At 49.5% G+C, this 24,256-nt stretch overlaps 2 protein-coding genes across 11 annotated transcripts; both read right to left on the bottom strand.

The window, feature by feature from the left end:
* Positions 1 to 4,777: 4,777 nt before the first annotated feature.
* On the bottom strand, positions 4,778 to 14,390 carry B4GALT7 (beta-1,4-galactosyltransferase 7). 9 transcript variants are annotated; one of them, XM_019942840.3, is made up of 7 exons: positions 14,234 to 14,381; positions 12,032 to 12,111; positions 10,210 to 10,572; positions 7,116 to 7,359; positions 6,344 to 6,427; positions 5,973 to 6,077; positions 4,778 to 5,450 (listed from the first exon to the last, which is right to left on the bottom strand). In XM_019942840.3, exons 2-7 carry the CDS (start codon positions 12,094 to 12,096, stop codon positions 5,295 to 5,297), a joined length of 1,017 nt encoding a protein of 338 aa, XP_019798399.1. In that variant the 5' UTR covers positions 12,097 to 12,111; positions 14,234 to 14,381; the 3' UTR covers positions 4,778 to 5,294. The 9 variants fall into 9 exon arrangements, with proteins under 9 accessions (XP_019798399.1, XP_033709541.1, XP_033709542.1 ...); XM_033853650.2 differs by having other exon boundaries at positions 12,032 to 12,082; positions 14,234 to 14,373; XM_033853651.2 differs by having other exon boundaries at positions 7,116 to 7,341; positions 12,032 to 12,082; positions 14,234 to 14,370.
* Positions 14,391 to 16,932: 2,542 nt separating this feature from the next.
* On the bottom strand, positions 16,933 to 20,575 carry LOC101330680 (transmembrane emp24 domain-containing protein 9). Of its 2 annotated transcripts, XM_004313658.4 has the most exons (5): positions 20,362 to 20,567; positions 20,094 to 20,194; positions 19,222 to 19,347; positions 18,720 to 18,866; positions 16,933 to 17,766 (listed from the first exon to the last, which is right to left on the bottom strand). In XM_004313658.4, exons 1-5 carry the CDS (start codon positions 20,543 to 20,545, stop codon positions 17,617 to 17,619), a joined length of 708 nt encoding a protein of 235 aa, XP_004313706.1. In that variant the 5' UTR covers positions 20,546 to 20,567; the 3' UTR covers positions 16,933 to 17,616. The 2 variants fall into 2 exon arrangements, with proteins under 2 accessions (XP_004313706.1, XP_019798402.1); XM_019942843.3 differs by lacking the exon at positions 18,720 to 18,866 and having other exon boundaries at positions 20,362 to 20,575.
* Between the last annotated feature and the right edge of the window lie 3,681 nt (positions 20,576 to 24,256).

Genomic DNA, 24,256 nt, shown 5'->3' with positions numbered 1-24,256 from the left:
CACTATACGCAGTTGACAGGTAAGGAGTGGGGAGTTATGCTCCCCTTCCTTGAGGGCAGAGTATCGACATAAATTATCTGGAATAATTCTGCATAAGACATTTGTCTCTTCTCCTCCACTTATTTATTGATATTTATCAGTATGGATGCATGTATTTTTATTTTATGCATTGGGTTATAACCCAATATTACTTTCTTTTTTCTTTTTTTTTTCTCAAATTGTTCCAGTTTTGGCCATTGAGAGCTCTTTAATTTGGCTCCTGTGTTCCTTTGACAATACCCCCATCAACTTTTTTTTTTTTCTTTTTTGCGGTACGCGGACCTCTCACTGTTGTGGCCTCTCCCGTTGCGGAGCACAGGCTCCGGATGTGCAGGCTCAGCGCCCATGGCTCACGGGCCCAGCCGCTCCGCGGCATGCAGGATCCTCCCAGACCGGGGCACGAACCCATGTCCCCTGCATCGGTAGGCGGACTCTCAACAACTGTGCCACTAGGGAAGCGCCCCCCATCAACTTTTAAAAAACATTTCCTTACTTTCTGGAACTAAAAGATGCTCCAGACTCATCTTGTATATTTTCCACCCCAGTCCTTGACTCAACCATTTGTCTAAGGAGCCGTGGTTCCTTTCATTGGAGGATGGTATTTGAAACCAAGATCTGGGCACTAGTTGTGCTCATTGCCCTGGAGTGTCATTGCTGCTAGGTCCTCTCAGCTGACAGAACAAGGAAATATATGTGTGTGTGATACGTGTGTATACACACATATGTAAATATTTCTCTGTATAATTAAGCTTAATGTAAACTCATACTGGTTTATCCAACTCTAATCCATCATCACATTCTTCATTCTAGCCTTCTGCCCTTTGCTTATTCATAAATTCCCACTCCAACAGTAAGAAACCTGGCTCCCACCATCCATTCACTTAATTGCTCAATCCTAATATACAGAATTGTTATACCACACCCCATATCCCCATGGGAAACAACTAGAGGATAGTGCATATGTGCACTTCCTTTTGACTTTAGTCTTACAGATTCCACTTGTTTCTAGTGTTACTTAGGTCAGCACCTAATCCCCCATCCCCTTCAGTGAGGTAGTTTTGTACATTGTAATGTAGTTAGATTTTCTTGTCATAGTCTGCATTCCTTCCTGGGATCCCCTTACCTACTAAATGACTTTTTAAAATTTGCATACATTGACTCACTTTTTTTTTTTTTTTTTTGGCTGCACCGTGTGGCTTGCGGGATCTTAGTTCCCCCACTAGGGGTCAAACCTATGCCCTCTGCAGTGGAAGTGCAGAGTCCTAACCACTGGACAGCCAGCGAATTCCCAAGGCTGATTCTTTATGCTAAAAGTTCGGTGGGTTTTAACAAATGCATAATGTCATGCACATCAACTACCCTGTGTGCACCATTACACACAGAATAGTTTCACCACCCTAAATATCTCTTGTGCTTTATCTATTCAACATTCCTTCCCTCTCCCCAAACCTTTGGCAACCACTGTCTCTATAGTTTTACTATCTCTATAGTTTTGCCTTTTCCAGAATGTCCTATAATTGCAATCATATACTATACAGTTTTTAAAGTTTGTTTTAAATTTTCTTGGCCATGTCACACATCTTGTGGGATTTAAGTTCCCTGACCAGGGATCGAACCCGGGCCCTTGGCAGTGAGAGCAGAATCCTAACCACTGGACTACCAGGGAATTCCCTATATAGCTTTTTTAGACTGGCATCTTTCACTCAGCAACATGTATTTAAGGTTCTTCCATGTCTTTTTATGACTTGGTAGCTCATTTCTTCTTAGTGCTGAATAATGTTCCATTGTATAACTGTACCACTAGTTTGTTTATCCATTCACCTATTGAAGGTAATCTTGGTCACTTCTTGTACTTAGTGATTACGAATAAATCTGCTATAAACATTCACATGCAAGTTTTTGTGAGGACAAATTTTCAAATCGATTGGGTAAATACCTAGGAGTGAGATTGCTGAATCATATGTCATGATTATGTTCAGCCTTGTATGAAACTACCATACCATCTTCCAAAATGGATGTATCATTTTGCAGTCTCACTAATGGTGAGAATGCTTCCCTTTGCTCTATATCCTCACCAGCATTTGGTATTGTCATTTTTCAGATTTTAGCCATTCTAGCAGGTATGTAGTGGTGTGTCGTTGTTTTAATTCGCAATTCCCTAGTGACAAATCATGTTGCGCATCTTTTCATATGCTTATTTGCCATCTGTATATTTTCGTTGTTGAAGTGTCTGTTCAGATCTTTTGCGCATTTTTTCACTTGGATTTTTGTTGTCTTGTTGAATTTTAAGATTCTTTGTATATTTTGGGCACAAGTCCTTTATCAGATATATGTTTTACGAAGTTTTTTTTCCTAGTCTGTGGCTTGTCTTTTCATTCTCTTAACCGTTGCTTTCACAGAGTAGAAGTTTTAAGTTTTAATAAAGTCTAACATCAATTATTTCTTTCATGGATCTTATTTTTGGTATTGTATCTAAAAACTTACTGCCAAAGCAAACATCACCTAGATTTTCTCCTATGTTTTCTTCTGCTCAGAAGGCAGATTCTGGGGGTCCAAATCCCAAGCTCCACTACTTATCAGCTTTGTGTCCTTGGGCAAGTTTCTTACCTTTCTGTGCTTCACCGTCTTCATCTATAAAACAGGTTAATAGGACTTCCCTGGTGGTATAGTGGTTAAGAATCTGCCTGCCAATGCAGGGGACACGGGTGCGAGCCATGGTCTGGGAAGATCCCACATGCCGCGGAGCAACTAAGCCTGTGCGCCACAACTACTGTCTGTGCTCTAGAGCCCGTGAGCCACAACTACTGAGCCCACGTGCCTAGAGCCCGTGCTCCGCAACAAGAGTAGCCACTTCAATGAGGACCATGCGCACCACAACGAAGAATAGCCCCCGCTCACCGCAGCTAGAGAAAGCCCGTGGGCAGCAACAAAGACCTAACGCAGCCAAAAATAATAAATAAATTTAAAAAACAGGTCAATAAATAAGGCCTAGCTCTTAGGTGAAGGCCTACATGAAATAAAGCAATATATTAAATTTTGTATATGTGAATGATCAACAAGTGCTGGTTGTTATCATTACAACCACATTGGCCAAGCGTGTGCCAGGTGCTTCTAGATCCTGGGTTCTGACCAGCAAGGCAGGGACATTTGTTCCATGCCACAGAGAAGCAGCCAGGGTGCTGAGGAGGCAGAAGGGCTGTCTGCTTCTTCCCATTACTGACCACCTCTCAGCCTTCTCCCACTCTCCCAGAGTGGCTTGGGGGAGGCCCGCGCTGGGGAGTGATGGGGGCTGAAGATTCAAGCTGCATCAGGCCTGGCCTGGGGTGCCTTCTGGTGTTTGGATGATGGAGGTGGTGGCAGCGGCCGTGGGGGAGTGTGAGAGCATAGGGTTAGAAATGCACCCCAGCCCAGGCTGAGCTGGCTGATCCTGCTTTTCTCCTGCTCATCCCAATTCCCAGTGCACATGGAAAGGAAGGAATCCCCCATCTTTTTGGTCTTCATACCTACCAGGTGAGTACAGAGCTGGAGGCATTGTCACATCTATTCCCACCATCTCCAAGAGGCTTCATGTTTTCTAAGTCCAAGATGACAGTCAGGGTTGTTCAGGAGACCAGCAAACAGAAAGTACACCATTCCCCTCTCCTGGGCCTCAAGTTGAGAAAGTCCCTTGAATACCCTTGCACTGTAATCAAGGTCTGTTTGCCCTTCACCGTAGAGAGTAAAACTGAACTGCTGGGCGAGGTCAATTTAGGATCGCAAGGACCCTCTCTTATAAGTTTGAATAGTTACATGGAACCTGAAGCTCTTCACTCCCTCCACTCATCTTTGCTTAAACCTCTTGGTTTATGCTCAGGTTGTACAGTGCACAACCCACACAACTGCACACAGCAGCCCTAAGATCATCCTTGGAGGAGTCTTTTTGGAGCAGAGCTGCTGAATTCTACCCTCCTGAAATCGGGGACCTCAGTCCTTCCTCTTGCACTTCAGGTGTCCTATTTATTGTTAAACAAACTAACCGTAACTGGTCCCAGTCTCCTCTGACTTCTGCCCCAAATCTTTGGCAGTCAAATGCCCTGAAGGAGTGATTTACCTTTCAGGGCCCATCACTTCCCTCTCTCATTGGCCCTGGGCTTACCTCCAGATGGTTCCTCCAAGATGACTCCCCAGTTCCACCAGCTCCCTTGGCTCCCCTCCCTCACCTCTCTGTGGCATTTGGTGACCACTGGTAGTCTCCCCTCGTGCTGTGGGAATACTCGAGGGGTTCTCCTACTTCTCATCTTCCTCCCGCCTCAGAAACATGGTCTTCCCTCCCTGAGCCATGACCCAGTGAGTCTTTGCAGATGCAGCCTGCCTACCGTAAGTCCAGTCCTGCAATCTATTTCTGTCCATCTCAGTGAGGCAGGATGAAGCACCCCTTCCAGTCGGAGCCCACCAGAGCCTGGCAGTGGTCAGACTGTCCAGAAGGGCAGCAAAAGCCTGGAGTGCTGAGGGAGGGAGTAGGGACCTTGTGCCTTGGGGTTCTCTCCCACCTGCTTCCCCTGGCCTCGTCTTCCCTAGCCCTGCCCCAACTCCTTGCCAGCTTATAACTAAGAGAAGTGTCATCTTTTGCCCCATCCCCTTCCCCTCAGCCACAGGTGACAAACTGGTGGTTCAAAACACATTTGGTTTGGCTTACCATACTTGTTAAAAGTTTGAATTAGTTGCTATCATTTTTAAATTAACCAATTTCACTCAAGAATCCAGAATTCTACTTTCTTTTGAAAAATCAGAAGATCTGGCAACACCAGGCCCACACTCCTTCAGGGTGACAACCAGCTAGAGCTGGTCTCAGCTGCTCCCTTTCTGTGGGGCTTGCACACTGGTCTCTGCAGTTTTAACCCTCCTGATGGCCCTTGCCACCCGCATCAGTGGCCTGGCAGTCCAGGAGAAGGAACAAGATCTTGCAGATCTCAGCACACAAAGGAGGGTAGGGCAGGGCAAGCAGGAAGGCAGAGTGGAGAGTCTCAGTTGGAAACCATGTCCCAGCCTCTCTCCATCACTGTTTACTGCTGGCAGCGTCCCAGGCACCCTGCATGTGTCCTCTCCTGGCTCAAGCCTGCCTCTGGGGGCCGGGCTGCTGCAAACACGTGGCTTGCTGTCCACTGCTTCAGGCCACTCCACGTCCTATTGGAGCTGGGCCCAGGGCCTGAGGCTTTGTCCTGGGCTTGAGTAGCAGTATGGCCTGTAGGCACAGGCTTCCTTGCTGTCCAGCCAACTCAGCTGAATGTGCACCAGGGGGTGGCAGCCTTGTCACAGTCCAACATGATGTTGAGAACAGTGCAGGGGGCCCCGCCCACAGACAGGGCTGTACGGGAATCCACGCGGTACTTCACGGTGCTCAGGCCTCCCTCCCGGTCCACCCTGAACTGCTCCTGGGAAGGAAAGGGGGAGAGCATGTACTCAGGGCTTTGTGGATGCCAGCTGTCCACTGATCCTCCACGACCTTGTCATCAGAGGTCCTGTGATCCCCACAGAAGAGAGGGAAAAGGGAAGCTCAGAGATGGGAAGTCTCTCGCCCATGGCTACACATCCTCGTCAGCAGGGGTTTTCCAGTTGAACTAATCTGGCTCCTAGAGAAGAGGCTATTGAGGGATGGGGACTCCTGTATCCCAGGTCTGCCTAGGATGCTGGCACCTTCAGCTGAGTCCCATCCCCACTCCCCCCCACACACACAGCCTGCGTGGACCCTGAGGTCTCGGCTGACCCACAGAGCCCAGGGGCCATGGCAGCCACCAGAGGAGGGCATGGTGCCCAAGCAGAATGCCAACGACTGACCTGGGCCAAGCAGGGGAGGATGGGGCCACTTGGGCCCAAGGAGAACTTGATGAAATGCTTGAGCCTGGTGGTTCCCCATATACCACCTATCCATCCCCGATCAAGGGACCAGCCAGTACCTGTTTTTGAGCCGCGATGCGCTTCTGGTCCCTCTTCCTCCAGGCTGGGTCATGCAGGTGGCGAAATGTCTTGTACCCAGTTGTGATTCCCGAGGGGCGGAAAAGCTAAAGAGACCAAAGGAAGTTGGATCAGGCTGCCTCTCCTGGAGCCCTGGCCCTCACCACTAGTCCTCTGGGGTCCCACTGCCTGCCATAGCCCACAGGCAGGGGCCTGCATTCCCATTCTTCAGGAGAGGTGTGCTAGTCGGGGGCAGGGCTGGGATCAGAACCAGGGGTGCCATCTCCCAGCCCCAGGAACTTCATCTGAGGGCAGAGAGGAACCTCAGGGCAGCCATGATGGCTGAAGAGGTGGGGCGGCGGGGGAGCATTACCTGGAGCCCGGCTCCTTTGATGCGCCGGTAGAACTCGTCGTCCTCACGGCCCCAGCCCCAGAAGCGGTTGGACATCCCGTTGCACTGACACAAAGACAAGCAATGTCACTTGCCCCATCCTCCCAGGGTGCTCTTTGGTCTCCTACCACTTGGGAGTCCCTAGCCCAAGCTGGGCCAGGCCAGACCCCCTTTCCTCCTCCTCCCCAGCTTCCCACCCCACCACCCACTCCCACCCCCTACCACAGTGACTGATTCAGGGATAGACCTGTGACTCAAGCCAGGCCAATCAAGAGCCAGCATGGGGCAGCTGTGGGTCTCCTGTCTGGGCTGTTGGAAACGGGCAGCTCCATTTTCCACTGGACTTGGGCCTAGACGGATGCAGGTTGCAGCTACAACCACCACCTTGCATCCTGAACGTCTGAAAATAAAGCCAGTCTAGAGAAGGCAGAGCTGAGAGATGGAAGGTGAAATGGTGTCCTGGTGACATCATCTGAGAGGCTGGGCAAGACAGCCCCACCCAGACTTTTCCATTTTGAGAGGCAACGAACCCCAGGGCTTCTGAAGCCAGTTTGCCCAGGGGTTCTGTTGCTGTGGCAGAACCCTCCCTAACTGGCTTGTTTGGTCCTGCTCCTCTCATGCCTCTGGCTGCTCCTGGGCTCCCCAAGCAGGACCCTCCATCTGCTGGGCCCTAGAAATGCTGCTCCTCTTGCCACTGCCCCCATCCAGGTGGGTGCTCCCTGGCTCTCAGCAGAGTAGGTGCGCCAGGCCTCACCAGCTGGTAGTGCTGCTTGGAAAGCAGCAGGATGCCACCGACGTAGGTCTTGTAGTGGTAGAGTGGGTGGAGCTCCGGGGAGGCCACGTGGAAGGGCCCGGTCTCTGGGAAGCCATAGTCCAGCTCCTCATTGAGAGGGAGCAGGTCCACGTCGTGCATGGCGATGTAGTCTGTGCTGTTGCTGCTCTCCAGAAAGCCCGCGTTGATGAGTGCTGCCCGGTTGAACCTGTGCAGGGCACCGAGGCTGGGCCAGGGGCAGTGAGCTTGCTCTCCCCCAATCTCTGCATGAGAGCCCATCCTTCACAGCACCCACCCCCAGTACCCATGCTGCCCTCCAGCCTGACACTGACTTCATTGTGGGTCTTCCCAGCTGCACATCTGCCCCTCCACTTATCTCACAAATGTTTACTGAGACCCTATTATGTGCCAGAAACTATTCAGAGCACTGGAGATGCAGCAGTGAGAAATCAAAGCCCTCAAGGAGCTGACATTCTAATAAGAAGAGACAAAAATAAACAAGTAAGTAAATATGTAACAAGCCAGGGAGTGGTAAGTGCTGAGAATAGTAAAGCAGGGTGACGAGGATAAAGCATGCTGTGGGGTGGGGGTTGTCCTTTTAGAGGAGGTCGTCAGGGAGGGCCTGTGTAACAGGGTGACACGTGAGCAGAACCTGAAGGCCTGAGGGAATGAGCCCTATGGAAATCAGGGGAATAGGGCTCCGAGCAGAGAGAAGAGCAACTCCCAGGGCCCGAGGCAGGAGCAGATAGCAAGGTGGTGAAGCAGAGTGAGTGAGAGGTCTCAGGGAATGAGGTCAGAGGGTGACAGGCCCCTGAAGGACTTGAGCTTTGACCCTGGATGAGATGGGGAGCCACTGAAGGGCTTAGAGCAGAGGCATCATGTGCTGTGACTCAGCGTTTAATAGGATCACTCTAGTTGGGGTGTTGAGAAGAGACTGGAAGGTGAGGGGTGGAAGCAGGGAGACAGGTTGGGAGGCTGTTACAATAATTTAGGCATGAGATGATGATGCCTTAACTCAGGGAGGTGGCCGTGGAGACGGTGAGAAGAGGGCAGATTCTAGATGCATTCTGCTGATGGACTAGACGTGTTGTGTGAGGGAAAAGGAGTTGAGGATGACCTGAAGGCTTTCTGGCCTGAGCAGCTGGGAGTGTGGAGTTTCCATTTCCTGAAATGAGGAAGGGGGCAGTAGAAGGTCAGGGACAGGTGGGAAATCAGGAATTCAGTTTTAATCATGTTAAGCTTGAGATGCCTCTTGAGACCACCAAACAGAGGGCTGCACAGGCAGCTGGCTGGATATATGGGTCTGGAGTTCAGGAGAGAGGTCTGGGCTGGGAATACAGACTTGGGAGTCATCAGGGTAGAAATGAGATTTGATGTCTTGAGACTAGATGAGATCCCCTGGGGAGCAACTGGAGCCAGAAAAGACGGTGCCCAAGCACTGACCCCCAAGGAACACCAAGGCTGAGAGATCAGGGGGATGAGGCAGAACCAGCAAAGGAGGTGGGGAGAGGTGGCCAGAGAGGAAAGAGAAGCAGAGCACTGTCCCAAAGGTCAAACTGAGGTGTTTTAAGAAGGAAGAAGTAATCCACTTGGCAAATGCTGCCGGGAAGTCGATAGGATGAAGATTGGGAACTGGGCTTTGGATTATCAAGGTGGGCTCATTGGTGATGTCAACAACAGCTGTTTCAATGTCATGATGAGGGTAAATGTCTGAGTGGAATAGGTTCAAGAGAGAGCGAGGGGGGAGAAAGGGAAGGAGTTTTGCTAGAAAGGGGAGCAAAGAAAAGAGGCAATAGATGTGGGCGATAGGGGATCAAGCGGGGTTCTCTTTTTTCTGTTTAGATGGGGGCTATTTCAGTATGTTTGTTGATTTGAATACTCCAGGAGGGGGGAAAATTGATCATGCAGGAGAGAAGAGAGCCAATGGCTGGAGTGATGTCCTTGAGTAGAAGAGCAGAAAAGGGACCCAGTGCCCGAGTAGGAGAGCTGGCCCTGGAGGGTCATCCTCGGGAAAGGCGGTGGGAAACTGAGGACACCTGCACAGAAGCTGTGAAAGGAGTCCGGGCGTGGGGACCTGGATTAGTTCTCTTCCAATTGATTCTGTTTTCTCAAATAGGAAGCAAAGTAATTGGCTGAAGGTGAAGATAGGGAGGAGTGAGGAGAGGAGCGGGTGTGCAAGGCTGCCGTGGAGGGGAGAGGCAGCAGACCAGAGGAATGAGAGCCCTCCTGGGCCAGAGCTCATTGTCAGGGAGATGAACAGTGTCTCCAGCTACATCCAGCTGCCAGGTGCAGGTGTGTAGCAGGCAGAGTCGAGTTTCATCCGGTGGGAGTTGTGCCAGGGAGAAAGTGGAAGGGAGTTGAGGTGCATGTGAGGGAGTGACTTTCACCAAGGACCATGGAATCCAAGTTAGATAAGGAGAAAGTAAGGACAAGGAGGATGGAGAACACTGGGAGGATCGTGGACTAAAGGGCCTGGCAGGGTCCAAGAATTGTTGGGTCCACGTCTCCCAGTGGGAGAGAGCTGGAGGGAAAGGAGGTGGGGGTGGAGTGTGAGATGCTTAGATTGTGATCATGGAGGGGAGCAGTTTTTGGTGAGGGCAAGGATTTTAGGTTAATGCCAGAACAAGTTAAGCCGTGGCTTTGACCCTCCCTTTCCCTAATCTCCGCAGCCAATCCACCAGCAAGCCCTGTCTGCGCTTCCTCCACATCACTTCTCTCCACCCCTTCTGCCACGCTGCCCGAGCCCCCATCAGCTCAGGTGACTGCAGTGACTGCCCAACAGATCTCCCTGCTTCCCCTCTTGTCCTGGTATGGCCCAGACACATACAGCAGCCATAGGGACCTTTGTGAAATGGAAACCAGATCAGGGGCCTCCCCAGCCCCAAACCCTCCCCCCAGATTCCTGTCACACCCAGTGAGAGGGGTCTAGCACCTCCCACCCTCTCACTGCTGCCCTGGCTGGCCTTTCATGGGCCTGGGCCACCTGGTACTGGATTGCTGTCGGGAAAGGTAGCAGGCCCCAAGAGACCAGGGCAGGCCCAGGTGAGTGGGTGCTGGCTCAGGAGGTGGTCCTTACCTGAAATGATCCACCTGGTTGAGCACATAGATGTGGTGCTGGATCTTCTTCCTGCTCAGGAAGCGGTGCATGTGGGGCACAAAGACCAGTAGCTCCTCGAAGCGTTCTCGAAAGGGCACCAGCACTGCCAGGCGGTGGGGACCCCATGATTCATCTTCTTCCCAGTGCTCAGGGGGTGGCTCTGGTGGGCAGGCCCGGGATGGGCCTGGGGTCTCCTGTCCTTGTCCCCTGGCTGCCCGGGCCACGTCCCCAGAGCAGCTGAGCTGCAGCCAGAGCAGGGAGAGGAAGCCCAGTAAGAGACAGGCAACAAAGAGGTGGAAGACGGAGCATTTCCGGGGGAGGCCGCTGGGGATCAGCCTGGACCTGGGACAAGAACAGGGAGCAGGTCAGAAGGGCAAGGCTGAGCCGAGGTCCTGCGACAGACCCCTTCTCTGGCTTCCCACAAGTAAGGCGCACGTGGCTGGTCTGCCCCAAGCGCCCGGGAATTAGTGCAGAAGCAACTTTAGTGCTTTTGTTCGTGCTGCCACCATGCATCAGAATTCTGCTTAGAGCCCTAGGCTCAGCCTGAGCCCCCCTACCTCCAGGAGGCCCTCCAAACACTCCCAGGTCTCGGAGCTGCCCCACTTCCTCGATGCTCTCTTACCTTCTGTGCCTGAGTCCCAGCCAGACCAAGAGCTGCTGAAGGGCAGAGACAAGACTCCTTGTCTTTTGCGCTTGCCCCTCCCCAAGACAATGGCTCATGTCCAGAGCTGGTGGCAGAAGCCCGCCTTAGAGACCCCACCCACTGCCTTCCACCTGCTCCCCTGCAGGTTCACCCTCATCAGAAAGCTTGGCTTCATCCTGTTTCTCAGACCAGAAAGCTCCCCAAACAGGGGCATATGCCTGTTTCAGCCCCAGTGAAAAGACCACTCTTTACTCTGAGAAGATTAGGTCTGCCCCCAAACCAATGTGAGGCCCAAACCAACAAAGGCAGTTTACTGAATGCATGTCAAAGCTTCAGTCCAGGGCAGCCCATGTGACAAGGGATGAGAGACAGAGAGGGAAGGAAAGACGAGGGCTGGGAACAGCACCCAGGCTCACTTCAGAAGCTGGAAAAACAGCGGAATATCTTAGACTTTGAGGTAGTGCTGGGAGAGACTGCCTTTCAGGTTATGAAATACAAAGAAATGGTGGAATTCACTTGGTTTCTTTGCCCCTCTCTCTGGAAGTTCCTGAGGGCAGTGAAGGAGGAACTAAGGAATCCAAGAAAATGGAAGCTTCCTCTATTCTAGAATAATCAGCAAAGCAATCTACTTTATAACCTCTGAGAGTCACCAATTAGCTACAGGTCATATAGATTCTACCTCCTAAGTGCCCTTTGATCCTTCCTCACCCACTGCCTGTCTTTTAGCCCAAGTCTCATCTGGTCCTTGCCCTGCTCAGACCCCTTCAATCTCATGGATGATTCTCCTGTTTATAAGATAATGGCCAAATTCCTTTGCCTGACAGTCAAACCCCTCTGTGGCCTGGTCCCATCTCCAGTTGCTCCCTGCTACTCATCCAGTGCTACACATTGGGCAACTCAGAGTTTCTCCACTCACCATATTCCTTCCTGCTCTAGCCCTCACACAGTCCACTGCTTCTGCCTAAAATGCCTTTCCTTATTTTATCTGCCTGGAAGCACCCCACTGATCCTTCAAGGCCAAACGCCAATGTCATGGCTAGCACTGCCACACCCCACCCCCACGTGCACACAAACGGAGATACATACTCCCTCCCTCCTTTGTGTTCCTATGGTATCTGGTACTGCCCTTTTTGAAGCACTTAAGAGTTTTGTAATCACCTGTGTCCGTGCTTGTCCTCTTCACAGGTCATCAGATTCACAGCTGTGGCTCTAGCACAAATCATACAGCAGAGGGCTTGCTAAATGAGTTAAAGGAAGGGTTCAAGCATTCAGGGCATGCTTGTCACACACTAAAGCCAGACCAACTCCTGCCTCTCTCTAGAGGAACAACTGCCAATCTGGTAGCCAGAAGGCCTGAAGCCAGGCTCAGGCCCCACACACAGCAGAGAGGGAGACTGATGGGACACCCTTGCAGGGCTTCTGACTTACCCCCCCTTGTCCTGTGGTGGGGGTTTCCGCGGGGGAGGAGCAGAGGCCAATACTCCTAGTGGCCTGGGAAGGCTGGAACCTCTACAGATTCTCCCTCTGGGTTCTTTCTTGGGGTAGGGTAGAGACTGGGGAGATGGACATGGGGAAACATCCCACCTTCAGGGGAAGAAGCAGTGACAATTATCCAGGGGTATGGCATGGATTGGGCACTCCATGCACTTTCATGTGCTGGTCCCTCGGTCCAGCTTTCCCTTCCTACCAGGATCACGTCCCCATGGGCACTCTCTTCCTGTGCTGCAAGGGCCCAATCACTGAACAACTGAATTCAGAGCTGAAATCCCAGTTCCTCAGGACAGCGGACACTGAGAAGTTGCTTCTGGTGCCACCTGCTGGCAAACTCCAGATCTGCAGTCTCAGCTGCTACCAGGCCCAGGCCATCGTTGTTTCTGGGGTGGGGAGGCAGACCAGATGAGGTTTTCTCTCATTCATCAATCTGTGTCCAAGGCTAGTAAGATTCAAACCCAGACAGGCTGTTTCCAGAGCCAGCACTCTTTAATTGCTACATTATCTGCATCTGTTGCATGCATCTCTGTACCCCTGTGTCAAAAGCATGAAATGATACAAGTTTTGTGGGATCATGGTTGTGTTCCAAAAGTTTATGGAAAGGAATTAGGAAATGGAAATTCTCCTCCATAACCTTCCCCTTCTTCCCTCACACAAAGCTTAGTGATACAGGTTTGAATACTCAGCTGCTCTGGTTACAGCACCTCCAAACTGCTAAAGTAACTGGAAGAAAACTGGCACCTTCTTTATGCCAAGCACAGTGTCAACAGTTTTATATATGTGATCTCCTTTAATCCTCATACAGACCTGCAGAGTAGATATTATGATCCCTGTTTCAGAGATGGAAAAGCTGAGGAGAAAGATTAAGTATGCTTCTGGTCACATGGCTATTAAAGAGGATTCCTGTCCAGGCCTAAATCCACAGTCCAGGCTTTCTACTATATTTCTGTCTTCTTACTTCAGCACCAAGTCTGAAAAATTCCCAACGATAAAGAGTTGTGCCCACTATATTCCAAAGCCTTTTGGCACCTGGCAAACTTAACAGAGAAAAGGGAAAGAGGTTTCATTCACTAGGTGTAGATCCACTATCAAGTGTTCTGGGTGAGAAGAGTTTTGGGGGTACATCTCAAGACTGAAGTGTGGGAGCCCTTTCCAATCTAAACGGCCAACTAGCTCTCCCCCACCCCCCACCCCCATTCTGCTCTAGTGGTAATCACTAGCTAAGGTCTGGGTCAACCTCACACCTAACACATGGGGCAGGCCACATTCAAGTACAGCTGCACCGGAAATGAACTAATGTTACGCTGAGAGTACCTAGTCCCGGCGAGGCAGTGGCCAGCCAGGCAGAGCATAGAGCTTCTGTCTGGTGTATTCTTCTGGGCGATCTGCAGAGAAGGGGGAAGCACGAGGGAGGGAGGGAGGGTAGCGTCTGAGGCTACAGGGTTGTAATGGGGGAGGCAGAGATCAGAGAGACGGAAGACAGACCCTCTGAAACCAGGGACAGACAGAAAGACAGAGATCCACTGAGAGAGGTCAACGGAGTCAGAGACCGGCATGAAAATAGAGGCCAGTGGAGAAACACAGAGACCCATAATGAGAGAGACTCGCATAGAGGGACAGAAACTCACAAAGGGAAGTCAATGGAGAAATACAGACCTGCTGAGTGACGGAGACTGGTAGAGACGGAGACCCACACAGAGACAAACAGAGACCCAAATACAGAGAGAGACCCACAAGGAGAACCACAGACCCTCAGAGAGCCCCGCAGAGACGAAGACACGACGGCCTCGGGCTCCTAGATTCCGCGGGGCGGCCCGGAAAGGATCGGCACCCGGGAGGACGGGGCCCGGGCCGGCCGCCGCCGCTCACCTGCCGTCCTCCCAGGGCAGCTGTGCCGTTTTCCTCCGGGAGGGGAACATCGTCGGGGGAGGCGGCGGCTCATGGGGCTCGAGCTCCCAGCCGGGCCGGCCCGGCCTCCCCGGCCTACGCGGCGCCTCCGCCTCCCGCCCCGCCCAAGCCCGTCCGCCCCGCCCCTCGGTCCACAGGGTCCGCTGCTCCGGCCGCGCCGTCTGCTCCCCGGAGCTGCAGCGTCAAAGGTTCCGCATCCACAGGAACACGTGAGCGCTCCAAACGCCTGAACTGCTAACTGCTTTCCGGGGGCCGCTGAACATCCCGAGAAATTGAGGCCCCGGAGAGGGCTTAAGTCAGTGGGCTTGGACTGGATTTATAGACTCCAGACTTCCAAACCAGCGCTCTGGGATAATCTGCATCTTCCTCCTCTTCCCAAGGGAAGGCGTCCAAGTAGTCCTGCCGTCAACCCAAGTGCATTCTTTCTCCGCAGCGAGCTTGGAGGGCGGCAGGGCCAAGCTCAGGGCTCAGTCTTGCGTTCAGCCTGATACCTCAAGTGACACCCCAAGTAGTAGTTAGGAGACAGGCACTAAAGGCAGATTGGCTGGATTTGAAACCTGACTCTGCCAGTTCGGCTGTGTTTTGGGGAACAGCCTGCTTCTGTTTCCTCATCTGAGTATATAAATGGTTCCTGATTTATATGGTTGCTGTGAGGATTTAAAGGAGAAAATGCAAAAACTTGGTACAGTGATGGGCACAATAGTCAACGCTATACAAATGGCAGCTATCATCCAGGAGAGGAGTACTTTGGTGGAGCTGAGAACTGAAGGGAATAAGATTGACTTCCCATATCTGCCCTGTCACCGTGAGAACTTAGGCCCCGTGAGAACTTAGGGCCAGCTTCCTACCTGGGAAAAGAGAGTGGCAAAGTTATTAGACTTGATCTCCTGTTCTTCCAGGCACATTTTAAGTTTCCTAATAAATAACATCCATTGAGTTCTTACTATGTGCCAGTCATTTTTCTAAATTCTTTACTACTGTTATCTCGATCTGTCCTTATGAGTATTGTACTTATTATGCCCACTTTAAAGATGAGGGAACTGAAGCACAGAGAGGTAATTCAGAATGTAAGCCCAGGTAGTTTGGTTGCACAATCTATGGTCTCAACCACTCTGCTTCTGAGAGGACTTCACTATAGTAGGTAGGAAATTAATCATTCCCAGGAGCCCCCTTTCACCCATCATACAACCCACCAGTCCCCTTACTGCTAAGCTCTCCCAGGGCAGCGTACCTTATACCAGAACCTCGAAAAATCCAGCCTAGATTTGGCTGATGACAAAGTCAAGGCTGACCCCTGCAGAGACAGTCAGGTAAGGCCAAAGATGGAAAATGGGAGATGGGCCTGACCTGGAAAGCACAAGCCCATCTTAAGGGGATAGCTCCCATTCAGTCCAGCTAATTGTTGTCGCATCAGGATGAAGCCCCACTAGTATCAGATCTAAGTCAGGTTTCATGTAAAAATCCAAATTAACTTATTTTAAACTGTGACATCCACAATCATGTTGATAATTAGTACCCTTAATATGATGGGATGAGAATGGCACTTTCCTTTTGTGGTCTTTCAAAAACCCAGGACCCCAGTCTAATCATGAGAAAAACATCAGACCAATTGCAATTGAGGGAAATCTACAAAATGCCTGACCAGTATCCCTGAAAACTGTCAAGGTAATAAAGGAGGAAAGTCTGAGAAACTGTCACAGCCAAGAGGAGCCCAAGGAGACAACTAAATGTAACAATGGTATCTTCTAGATGGGCTCCTGGAACAAAAAAGACACTATGTAACAACTAAGGAAATCTGCATAAAGCATGGACTATCACTATTGATTCATTCATTTTAACATTAACAAATATACCATACTACTGCATGATGTAAACTATCTTCACAATTTTTCTGCAATTCTAAAGCTGTTCTTAAAAGTTTTTTTTTTTCCCTAAATGTGGAGGTCTAAGTGGCAATATGAGCTCAGACTACATTCTCCTGACAGTTCAAGTAGTCCCCAAACTTGCCTCCCCACCCCGTCTCCTTCTCACACACTGTTGGATTAACCTTCCTCAGTTTATATTCAGGGTGTTCTAATACTCAAAACTTTGTTGAACACTGGGTAATATCCAAATCTCTTACCTGGCGTTCAAGGCTCTTCTAACTCTAACCAACTTTTCTTTCCAGCTTTCTCACAACCCCGCCCCCTCAACTCCAGCTGAAACAATGCCCATCTATCTGCATACCAGCTGTTTGCCTGTTTTCCTCAACCACCCCTGTCCTGCCTTCTTTCATCAGAATCCTTCCTCTCCTTCAAGGTCGCTGCTGAGATCCCATGCTATTGGTTAAGTCCATCAGTATCCCCCTCCTGCCCCCAACTCAGGGATTCCTGTCCTTTCCACACCTGCAGCATTCCTCTGTTCAATGTGCAGTACCTTCACTAACTAGGCACTTCCTTGAAGCACCACAACAATTCTGTCCACCTACTTTTCACTTGTTAGATGGTCTTGGGCAAAACCACCACCCACTGTCACTGGAGGGTATGGAGAGGATGAAAAGTATGAAGTTCACAGGTGGGTACACAGAATGTGAAGTGCTTTTCCCATTGGAAAAACTGACACTCCCTCAAGCACATTGCAGTGCTATGCCCACTGACAGTAGAGTAACTTTACACTGGACAAGAAGTTAATTTTTTTTTATTGGGAAACCAATGTAACAAACCTAAACTTATTGAAAATGAAATCAGTAACTAAGACTCTGCAGGCCCCATCCCCAACCAGCACCAAGGCCTCTATTTGGCCTAACCCCAGTTTCTCTAGTCCCCAAAAGAACAACCACGTGAAGAACCTGGGGTCCACCTCAGGGCTACCTTCCCACACTGCAACTCCCTCTACCCCACCCTCAATTGACACACACACCCCGGATCAGCAGGCTGGGTCTAGGCCCAAGGAGGGAATAGTGAGGTTTCCTGGGTGGCAGGGAATCATGCCCCAACTTGGTCAAAATTCCAAGTTAGGAAAGGAAGACAGAAGGAAGACTTGGCTTGCCCACCCACTCCCCTCCCCCCAGTCATCCCAGACAATAGGCTCACATCCCTGATAAGTAACACTGTGATTCTGAGGTGTCAGTAGGGCTCCCAGTGGCTTCAGATTACTGCAAAGGGCCCAGGGGAGGGGGCAGGCATTTACCCTACCACCTGCTCAGTATTAGCCAGCCAAGCTGCTACCCTCAGCTTGTGCTGTGGCCCCTCTCCCCTGCAGACACCCATGGCTGGGGACCAGGCCTCCTGCCGGAGAGAAGTCAGTCCAGGAGGCCCTTGCTTCCCCAGCCAGGGAGGAAGGATGGCCTGGGAAGCCTGGGACGGCTACACCAGCTTCTTGGCTTCAAAGAAGCTCTTGAGGTGTCGCATCTGCCAGACGCCGATGGCTACGAGAATGAGGGTCTGCAGGATAGACCACCACAGCACCCTCTGGTTGGTGCTCTCGCTGGTCTGCCGGAAGCGTTCCTCTCGCCACTGTGGCAGGGAAGAAAGGAAGACGAGCCTGAGTTGGCTGGGCCCCACCTGGGCCCACTAGAACTGCTGGGTTCCCTCCCCAGAGGATGTCCCAGGGCCAACTAACTTTGCCCAGGTTCCAGTCAAGTGCCCGAAAAAAGCCACCCCACCTGGGAACTGTCTTCACCCTCACCAGCCAGATGACCTCAGGCAACCCACTCATTTCTCCTAGGTCTATTTGCTCATCTGTAAGGTACAGCCTTACCTGGTCCTACCCTGATGCCTGTGGGAGTGGTAAAGTGGCTGTGGTATCACCCTATCAGACAGAGCTGTCCTGGAACGCTCAGAAGTGGACTTGCTCTGAGCCCTCTGCCTGGGTCTCCCAAACTGCTCCTTGAATATTGTGTGCACAGGTTGCAAACTGGTGGTCCAGGGGCTGGATGGAGCCCATACACGTTTTTGTTGGCTCACACAGTGTTTTGACAACATTTAAAACCCAGAATTTTTTACATAAAAAACCGAGACCTCTAAGTGCCTCTTAAAACCCTGGGCTAGCAATTCTGCAATGCTGCCCTCAGCTGACCACAGTAGCTGTTTCCATTTAGATAGGTCACTATTCTACCCGTCATTATGGTCACAGATCCATTCATAGTACCTGCCTGCCTCCTGGACACAGGAGAGATTAAAACCCTTGATCCCGGGAGCACTGAGAACCATGGAAATAACACCCAAGGTGTTGGTATCAATTCCTGCTCTGTCATTTTGTGTGTCTCCTAATAAGATAATGACGGCCCCTTAAGAGACTGCCTCCTCAATTAAAAGTAGTTAGTAATACCCATCCCACCTTTTAGACTTGCAATGCAGCACAGACATGTAAATCCCTTGGGTTCATAATAAATCTGACATGTGACTCCTGGCTAAGTCAGTGTGCAGCTTCTGGGAGGAAGCCCACTGCTCCTGGCTCAGCCACTCACCCGCTGGTAGTTCTGCTCTTTCTGGATCTGCTCTACTTGCTCCACCAGCTGTCGCACTCGTAGCTGCAACTCACTCAACTTGTCTTTCGCAGCAATTTCTGCATAGTCGTTGGCATGTTCACCTACCTGGATGTCCAGATGAACTCTCTGGAGACAGACAAGGAAGATAGGAGAATCAGGTAGCCCTGCTCTGTCTTCCTGCCAGGGCCTAACAGCTGGTCCTCCCACCTTTCTTCATTTGTTCATTTAGCCAACACTGACTGAGGCCTCCTTAGTGTCTGGCCCTGTGGGGCTCTAGGCCCAAGGGCAAGAATAAGCCTTGGCTGATACTCTAACCAAAGCACATACAAAGAGCTCCGTAACCACACCCTGAATGTTCACTGGAAACCCAGCTGTACTGAGACACAAAATCGGACATAGTCATCTCACACCTACAGTAGCACCAGTCCCCAGTCTTGACCAGGGGCTAGAGGCCGAAAGAGTCCAACATGGGTCCACTTACCAGCATGCCTCCAGCAAAAAGGGAGAACTTGGTGGAATTGGAGTGAAGACAGATCTGGTGCTCACCAGGGGTATGGGAGGTAAAGGTGAACCTGCCTTCAGAGCCATACTGCCGGGCCAGGATGACCTGAAGAGAAGGGACTTCAGTGAGTATTATGGTAGGAATAGGGCTGATGGTGCGTAAGGCTCTAAGTGCCTCAAAAGTTGACAAGCAGAGCCCTAGGCATCCCACAAAACTAAAAGCTCCAATGCTGCTTAGCAGCAGTTACCAAAAACTTGCCTTCGAACTATCTGGAGAAGGGGCGAAGAGTCTGACATTAGGTTGGCATGTGACCACTCTTGGAAAGGGCTTTACTTTATTCATAGCTCATGCCCTTTCAACTCTTTTGCTGTCATTCTTTCAAATGAAAGGTGACAGTTGAACGGTTTTGAAGTTTTTTTGTTTGTTTTAATATCCTTATTTGTCAAATTAAAAGCTGCTCATTCTTTTTGGAAAGTACCCTGTTCCGTGAAATCCTAAAGTCTATATGTCATGGCTTTAGAGTCGACAAAACTCTTTGGTTTCTAGCACAATTAATCCACTCACCACATGTATAAGACAGATGAATTTCTATTTCACAGACCAAAGAAATGGCTTAGAGAAGGCAGCTGATTTGGCGGGTTCATGCAGCGGTCAGTAACAAGTTAAGAGAAGCAGCTAGCACTGAAAAAGCCCAGGTTAGCCCGGAGTGAAAACCCAGGATCTTCCCACAACACCAACTGTTTTTACCAGTCTAGCAGATGCGCAAACTAGGAGGGGAAGTACCGGCGCCTGCTTGGTCTGGCGCTCAAGTTCAGAGCGGAGGGCTCAGCGGGGCTAAGGAGCCGACTCACCTTGTCCTCTGGGTCCTTAACCTCCACGAACATGCCAAGCCCGGGGGTGGCCGGTTGGTATTCCTCTCGCTGCTTGTCATACAACTGCGTCCGGTAGTTTCCTGGAAGCAAGCAGGGCGAGCCCAGTCAAAGGAACGCGAGGTGGCGCTGAGTCCGCTGTCGCCAGGGCACGCCGACGCCGCCTGCTCCCAGCTCTGAGGAGATGACCCTCCCGCAACCCCGCCCCAAGACCGCGGTCTTGTTGAAAACTCTCTCCCTGCCCTCGTACCTATAACCATGGTCTCGTCCGGAATCTCCTCAATAAAGCACTTCTTTTCCGTCTCCCCGATGTGGAAGTAAAGCGCGCTTCCGCGGGCCGCAAACCACAGCAGTAGCAGGAGGGCCCTAACGACCCTACCCAACCGGGCTCCGGGGCAGAGCCCAACAACCCGCACGCCCCGCTGTGCAGCCATCTTACCCCACTTGCCCGCGCAGCAGCAGCCGGCCCTGCCACGTAGCCCTGCCGCCGCCGCGCAGCCTGCCGGGACAGCGAGTTCCGCCGGGCGGACTACAAGTCCCAGATGCCCCGAGGCCGTGGCGCGGCGGTACTTGATTGGGGCGCCGCTTCTACCTAGGAGCGAATTGGGGACGCAGAATTGAGAAATTCTTTCCGTTGACCCTCGTCGCGGCCCAGTGACTGGTGTTGATTATCAATTTTTTACAGATCATGAAACACGCAGTTTGAGTCGCGAAGCGAATTATGATCAGGGACAGGATTCGAACCTAGGATCCTTGACTTCCCTGGGCATAGCATCTGCCCCTCCGTTTGCTTCTGTTTTTAAAAATAGAATTTTGAAAGAAATGACACAAACAATTCATGAATTTATCTTCGAAAATGTTTCAAATACTGAAGAAGAAGAAAAAACAAGAAACAGCAGCGGTAGCAGCCGCCGCCGCCGCCACGGAACCCCTTTGCCATGTCTTTGTCCCCGAAACGCCGTCCACTTGTCTGTGTGCTTCCAGGCATCCTACCTCCGCCCCTCGTCCCTCCTCCAACTCCCCCCCCCCCCCCCCCCCGCTACTCATCCACGCCAGCTTTGCTGTCAGATACCAGCCTTGATGGCTCGTCTCTGAACCGGGGTTCAGTGCCCCATTGGCAGGCTGGTAAAGGAGTATTGGTGGGGGTCTTGGGGCGGAACTGCGCGTTTTGGAGAGCTCAGGGTCGGATCAGCAGAGATCTGCCTTTCGTAAATTGTATCCAAATTTCAGTGTATTTTGGCAGCTCTCCTTCGGAGTTAGCAGTTTATGATTGTGCTACCTCAAGACTTCATAGAAGCTTCCGTTTTCTCTTTATTTTGAGTTCTCTTTGTTGTTTCATTTGTCCCTAGGGAGGGGGGGTTAGTGGGAATGTGTTTAGCTTTCTCCCTCATTGGAAAGTCTTTACCTTATTTTTCTTGACAGTAATAAAATTCCATAAAATGAATGTACCTTATTTTTTTAACCATAACTCTGATGAAAGTGGTTAAGATTTCTATCCCCCTAATTATTTGCTCTTACAAATAACGCTGCAGTAAAATTTCTTGTTCATTTTCTAAAAACCATTGCTGTAGGACATAGTTTTGTTGATAAGAGATCACAAAATTGTCCTCCCAAAAACTTTGTACCATATTACAACCTCACCAACAGTGTGTTGGAGTGCTTACTTCCTCACACCCTGGTCAAATGTTCTTAACCTTTTAAATATTTGCAATATCAGTGGATGAAAAATAGTATTTCACTATCCTTTAATTTCTATTTCCTTGAGGACTGAACATTTTTTTATTGGTCATTTGTTTTCTTCTATGAATTGCTGGTTGTGTTTTTCTTTGTGCTATTATAACTACATACTATATTACTGCTGTTGTAACCACCACTCAGAATTAACAAATAATTACAGAATTAATAAATGATAACATTTTATGATAATACTTTCAGGTATTTTTAAAAGTAAACATTTTATACTGAGATAATTGTCGTGGTCCAAACGCGGGTTGGAAAAGAATTTCCAGACACAAGGCAGAATGTAAAGAACATAGAATTTATTAGAGGGAAGGGTCACTGCCAGAAGAGTGGGCCGACTTCCTAGTAGTCTGGGAGAGTTGAGCCCGAACATGCTATTGATCAGTTTTTATAGCCAGAAAACAAAGGAATGGTCCGAGGTGAAAATTTCATTTACTGATTGGTCGAGGCACATATACCTTCCATCTATAGAGTGGGAGTGGGACAGGGCATATGCCTTTCCTTATTTGGGACAGGTCCCATTGCCCAGGTGGGCGTCACCCAGGTGGGCTCAGGAATTTCGTAACCATAGCAACATAGTGGGGAGGGCGATTAAGAGTCCGGTAGGGGGTGTAACCCTGAAACTTTTTCAGGCAAGGTTGTCCTTTGTCCTTGAAGCACCATTGTCCTTGGAGCACCACAATAATTATAGATTAACATGAAGCTGTAAGAAATAACTAAAGGAGATCCACAGTGCCCATTATTCAGTTTCCCCCAATGGTACCATCTTGCCCAAGTATAATACAATATCACAACCAGAATATTGACATTGATACAGTTAAGACACAGAACACTTCCATCACCACAAGGATACTTCATGTTGTCCTATTATAGCCACACCCACTTCCCTACTCCCTTACCCCCTCTGTAACCCCAGACAACCACTAATCTGTGTTTTCCATTTCTATAACTTTGTCATTTCAAGAATGTTATATAAACGGAATCATACAGTTGTAACCTTCTGCAATTGACTTTTTTCACTCAGCATAATTCTCTGGAGATTTATTCATTTTATTGCCTATTCCAACTGTTAGTTTCTTTCTGTAGTAAAAAAATAACCATTACACACAATGTATAAAGATATAATTTTGTAACATCAACAATTGAAAGGGGTGAGAACAAATCTGTGAAAGGAGCAGAGTTTTTATGTGTTATTGAAGGTAAACTGATATAAATTCAAATTAGAGTGTTTTAACTTTAGTATGTTAAATGTAATCTCCATGATAACCACAAAAAAATTAGCTAAAGAATATACACAAGGGACTACCCTGGCCGTCCAGTGGTTAAGACTCTGTGCTGCCACTGTAGGGGGCACGGGTTCGATCCCTGATCGGGTAACTAAGATCCTGCATGCCGTGAGGCATGGCTAAAAATAATAATAATATACACAAAAGGAAATGAGAAAGGAATTTAAATGTTTCACTACAAAAACTAATGCAAAAGAAATAAATGCAGGAAATTAGGGACAAAAACCTGTAAGGGAAATGGAAAAAAATAGCAAAATGACAGAAGTAAGTTCCTCCTTATAAGTAATTATTTTAAATGTAATTTATTAAATGTAAATAGATTAAATTCTCCAGTCAAAAGACAAAGATTGGGGCTTCCCTGGTGGCGCAGTGGTTGAGAGTCCGCCTGCTGATGCAGGGGACACGGGTTCATGCCCCGGTCCAGGAAGATCCCACATGCCACGGCGGCTGGGCCCGTGAGCCATGGCCGTTGAGCCTGCGTGTCCAGAGCCTGTGTGTCCAGAGCCTGTGCTCTGCAACGGGAGAGGCAACAACAGTGAGAGGCCCGCATATCCCAAAAAACCCCAAAAAAGACAAAGATTGGAAAATTGGGTAAAACCCACAATCCAACTATATGCAATCTGCAAGAGACTCATTTTACTTTATTTTATTTTACTGTTTTATTTTATTGGAAACATAGTATATTTTGGAAGAACTCACTACTTAAGGTGACAGAATTCCACAATCAAATTACATGAAAATATACGTCGCAATTTCTTTGTACAATAGATGAGAAAAATCTGCAGTATAGAAGAATAGAGGCAAAGAAATACGAAGGGCTAAGGAGAAGGCTATGAGGGTAAACAGCATTTTTAATAGCAAACCCAGAAGTTAAGTAGAAAGCCTGTAGTTGTGCATGCTTTATTCATCCAAACTTCACATTAGGTAACTGAAGGACAAAAATAAAACCAAATTTTGTATTGTTTGGGGTAAATTTCAATAATTTTAATCTGAATTGAATTCAGAACCAATTCTTTTTAGTTCTTGGGGATCATGACTGAATTCAAGAGCTCTCAACAATGAAAAAATGTTATTGCTACATCCAATCCAAGAGATGAGTGCAAGTATAATACAAAAGAA

This window comes from Tursiops truncatus, chromosome 3, assembly GCF_011762595.2.
Source record: "Tursiops truncatus isolate mTurTru1 chromosome 3, mTurTru1.mat.Y, whole genome shotgun sequence".
Lineage (NCBI taxonomy): Eukaryota > Metazoa > Chordata > Mammalia > Artiodactyla > Delphinidae > Tursiops > Tursiops truncatus.
Note: the sequence above shows the minus strand (reverse complement) of the source record. Positions and strands in the feature narration are given on the sequence as shown.

Coding starts and splice junctions, on each gene's coding strand:
- B4GALT7 (XM_033853650.2), bottom strand. CDS start 14,283: ATGTTCCCCTCCCGGAGGAAAACGGCACAGCTGCCCTGGGAGGACGGC. Junction 12,083..14,233: donor CTGCCCTGGGAGGACGGCAG/GTGAGCGGCGGC, acceptor GATTTGTGCTAG/AGCCACAGCTGTGAATCTGA. Junction 6,428..7,115: donor CCAAGCAGCACTACCAGCTG/GTGAGGCCTGGC, acceptor TCTTTGTGTCAG/TGCAACGGGATGTCCAACCG.
- LOC101330680 (XM_004313658.4), bottom strand. CDS start 20,545: ATGGCTGCACAGCGGGGCGTGCGGGTTGTTGGGCTCTGCCCCGGAGCC. Junction 20,195..20,361: donor GGACGAGACCATGGTTATAG/GTACGAGGGCAG, acceptor GCTTGCTTCCAG/GAAACTACCGGACGCAGTTG. Junction 18,867..19,221: donor TTTTTGCTGGAGGCATGCTG/GTAAGTGGACCC, acceptor GTCTGTCTCCAG/AGAGTTCATCTGGACATCCA.